Source organism: Vicia villosa, linkage group LG6 (genome assembly GCF_029867415.1).
Source record: "Vicia villosa cultivar HV-30 ecotype Madison, WI linkage group LG6, Vvil1.0, whole genome shotgun sequence".
Lineage (NCBI taxonomy): Eukaryota > Viridiplantae > Streptophyta > Magnoliopsida > Fabales > Fabaceae > Vicia > Vicia villosa.
Genome location: NC_081185.1, coordinates 128,101,680 through 128,105,764, shown reverse-complemented (window position 1 = coordinate 128,105,764; position 4,085 = coordinate 128,101,680). Strand labels below are relative to the sequence as shown.

Genomic DNA, 4,085 nt, shown 5'->3' with positions numbered 1-4,085 from the left:
CTTTCTTTCGTAATGACAATTGACAAGTTTTGAGTTTGATCTTCTTAATATTTATGTATGTGATGGGCGAAAAAGTATGGTTAAACCAATGAGGAAGAGAAGCTCCTGTAGATAAGGAAGATGGGGAGATGATGATCGTTGGACTTGGATGTTGTTAGGAAAACCATGAGCTATGCATTTGTCGGCATAATATTGATTCTCCCACATAAATGATCTAAAAACAATATCTTAATCGATATAAATATTTTTGCTGCAAAAATAAAACTATATAAATATTTAGTTCACTAACAACACTCAACAAAACCTAATTATCTCAAAATCAATTTTATTAAATAATTTGAATCTCTCAACCTCTTACAAAATTATATCCAAACAAACCAATGTGATATCCAATTTATATATAAAAAATGTTCACCTACACTGCATTTGGTGAAAAAATCTATCAGACAGAATTTTCTTAAACAAATTCTTGAGCCTTCTTGAGCCAGGACCAGGTTTAACCAAACCATAATTCTCAGTTCTCAAACCCGAACATGCTTTGTTCTTTCCACCCTTAGAACACCATCCACCAAAAGAAAACCCGCCTTTATACCTTTTCAGAAGCTCTCTATCAATCTTATCAAGAACAAGATCATTTCTCTTAAATTTTCTCGCAAACGGACGCATACTCAGAACCATTTTCCTATAATCTTTAAGTCCTAGAGACCTAGGATGTTGTTTTGGAGGATTGTCCCAAGTAATGTAGTGAAGATCATGGTTGACAGTGGTGTTCTTGTAATCTTCTGAGTTGCATATAACTGTTTGGAAATATCCTTCTGGCGATGAGACGAAATTCGTGTAGTAGAGAAGTAGGATTCTTGGTAAATTTTCCCAACCCATTATGCAATATTCAGCAAATGATCTTGATACTATTGTCCAAGCTGAACCTGAAATTCATTATATAACATTTTCCTTCAGAAATTATTTCACATTTTAAAATTAAATTGCGGTGTCTTATTTTACATTTTTATAATTCAAACATATATATTTTTTAGGGTTAATAGACATTTGCCCCCCGCCATATAGGCGTGTTTCGGTTTACCCCCTTATTAATTTTTTTTTTTAGATTACCCCCCTGTATTTTTAGGGTACCCCTAAGCGTGTAAAAAACAGTGAAAAACCAGAGGGTAAATAAAAAAAACAAGGTTACAGGGGATCCTAGGGGGATAAATCATAGAGCTTTTCATATTTCAAGAGGGCAATCCAAAAAAAAAATTAATAGGGGGTAAACCGAATCTCGCCTATATAGCAGGGGGCAAATGTCTATTAACCCTATTTTTTATTTAAAATTGTACTCTTTTTTTTTTTTATCATCCTCATTTTATTGTGTCAGTTACAAATTTTTTTACACTAAACAAGTAAGAAAGCACGTGAATTGGTAGAATCAATCAACAACTTTACTACTAAAATAAGGCATAAATACATGTGCATCTAGAGATGGGCACTGCACAACACCATTACAATATGTCCATAGATTCTCATCTACTTATCTTCAAGGATGTCACATGTCTATCTAAGATTTATCAATTAATAATTTATATGTAAATGTTTTTATATTAGTCTCCACATCTTTCCTTAAACTTCATCATACAAGAGTTGATCAAAATAAATAAATACTAATCCTAGTGGTTAAGACTTAAGAGGAAGTTGAGGGGTTTCACTAATTTTACATATAGTTAGGTAACATTTCTTGATCCCACATTATACACATGAATACTCAACACCTACAACCTACCATTTAAATTACTTTCCATGATTAATACTTGAAAGGGACATTACTCTTTGTACCATCCATAACATTGATAGTTTAATCCTTAATCTATATATCTAATCATAACACCTAACTTCTGATGCAGATGTTTGGTTTAAAGTACCAATCTATGTGACATAAATGTCAAACTAATTTATAGACTAAACAAATAAGTAAATGCAAGAAGTGAAAAAAATCCTATTACTGATAATAGTGTCCGAAAGTAACATTGACATTTATGATTATAAATTTTTTTAGGGTTAATAGTAGTTTACCCCTTGTAATATGAGCGTGTTTCGGTTTACCCCCTAGGGGGGAAAAGTAAAATTCGCTAACATTATAGGGGGTGAACTACTATTAACCCATTTTTTTAAATTATTATTGATGGACATCTATGATTATAATTAATTTTTTAAAAATTATTATTAGTATCATTGTATTGTGTCAGTGTTGATGTCATATTTTTGTTGTCTGCGTATCATAATAAAGAGTAGATAAATTGAAGGGAAATAAAATAAAAACCTGTGTAGAGTTTAAAAGAAGTTGGCAAATTCCTTTGCTTAATGATCCACCAAATCTCTGATTTATTCACACTATATAGTCCTGGATCTATAATCATTGGCTTCCCTCTCTTATTTCTAAAATTAGATATAAAACAAAAAAAAAAAAATCATAAAAATTAACACAAATCAAAATCATAAAACAGAAAATCAAATAAATCAACAACATTCCACTCACAGTTTCCAACCCAAACGACTACTATGTTGTATAAAATTAAAATCCCTTGGCACCTCAGAAAAAACCTGAATCAGATCTGAAAATCCAAAAAAATCCAACAAAAAATCAATCAATCATAAACAAATCTTGAAAAAAAAAAATTAAATGTCATAGAAAAATGAAGGACACTCACCCTACCATCTTGTGTAACCAAAGGATAATCAGAAGCACTAAGATTAATAAACCAATCCCAATGACATGTCCTAAGAAGCATTGCCATAGCATGAAGAGTAGTTGCAAGCATAGTTGGTCCTCTATATGTAACCAAATTTGGTTTCCCAACAATCCAAACATTCCCAACTTGACTAAAGAGAGGATCATTGGCCACAAATGTTGCTATATCTTTGTGTTCTGAATCTGGTGCTCCTAAGTCCATGTGAATTAAGTAGTAGTTGTTTGGATGGTATAGCACTTTGAGTAATCTTTTGAGTTTTGTAGTGTCTCCTTTGGAGGATGAGATTAGGTAAGCAAATGTAACTGGGTAGGTTTGGTTTGTTCTTAGGATGTTGAAGTAGTCCATGGTAGTTGGTTTTATTGTTGAGATTTGAAGGGTTAGTCTTGTTGGGATGAAGAGAAAGAAGAATAGTATTGAGGTTATTATGAAGGAGAACATGAATATTTTGATATCCATTTGAGAGAGAATTGTGGAAGTGAATTGAACAAAATTTGGGAGAGAGGGAGAGAGGAGAAGGTGTTGTGTTATGTGAGTAAAGGGAGAGTTTGGTTTTGTGAATGGTTATATGATGTAAGATTTTGTTGGGGTGTGAGTGGGAGTTCTTTACTTTGAGAAGAAGGCCTCTATGTGTCAGTAAATTGTCGGTTGAGACAAGAAGTGTGAGTGCAACTTGCATTCAATTTATAATTATACTATTGTTATTATTATTGATGAGTTAGTTGCAGTGTCAAAAATAGGTAGAGATTCGTGAAATAGAATTTTATGCTTATTTGTGAAAATTAAAGGGGAAAAAGTATGTTCTTTGTAGTCCATTTTATTTTGGTTTAATGATGGGGGAGGGATGGTGGCTGAAGAAGGAGGTGTGCATTAGAGGAGGAAAGTGATGTTGAAATTGGTATTTACTTGAGTAAAGTGAGAGGTTTGTTTGAATAGATTTGATTTGCGGTGATGTAATTAATTATAAATGTTCCGTTCTAGAATCTGAAATGTAAAAATATGTAGTGAAGTAGTAAAATGAGGTTTTGGAGTGGTGGATCAAACTTCTGATATGACGAAGAGGGGTGAATCTGTAAGGTTTGTACTTCAACATCCAAATTAGTTATCGAGTAAAAAATAGTGTGAGAGTGAGCATGAATTGAATACTTGAAATAATGTGATATGGTTTTTACTTTTTATATAGTATGGAAGGTTAAAACCGTCCACATGTGATTCTACATCTTTTGCGAATGACCATTCAAGTGAACATCAATGATGGGAGATCTAATAGAGTGTGTGATTGTGCATCTTTGGCGGAGATGAGAGTTCACTTGTCTGGTGTGATTTCCCTTTCAGCGCTTGTTATTA

General features: G+C 32.6%; 1 protein-coding gene across 1 annotated transcript; it reads right to left on the bottom strand.

Moving 5' to 3' along the window:
* Positions 1 to 305: 305 nt before the first annotated feature.
* On the bottom strand, positions 306 to 3,411 carry LOC131609958 (beta-glucuronosyltransferase GlcAT14A-like). The gene is made up of 4 exons (XM_058881799.1): positions 2,705 to 3,411; positions 2,528 to 2,603; positions 2,312 to 2,427; positions 306 to 926 (listed from the first exon to the last, which is right to left on the bottom strand). Exons 1-4 carry the CDS (start codon positions 3,195 to 3,197, stop codon positions 412 to 414), a joined length of 1,200 nt encoding a protein of 399 aa, XP_058737782.1. The 5' UTR covers positions 3,198 to 3,411; the 3' UTR covers positions 306 to 411.
* Between the last annotated feature and the right edge of the window lie 674 nt (positions 3,412 to 4,085).

What these genes read in the sequence shown, in the direction of transcription:
- LOC131609958 (XM_058881799.1), bottom strand. Translation starts at nt 3,197, where the DNA reads ATGGATATCAAAATATTCATGTTCTCCTTCATAATAACCTCAATACTA. An exon ending in TCCTTTGGTTACACAAGATG is followed by an intron (nt 2,604 to 2,704) that starts GTAGGGTGAGTG and finishes TTGGATTTTCAG; the next exon opens with ATCTGATTCAGGTTTTTTCT. An exon ending in TTCTTTTAAACTCTACACAG is followed by an intron (nt 927 to 2,311) that starts GTTTTTATTTTA and finishes AATGAATTTCAG; the next exon opens with GTTCAGCTTGGACAATAGTA.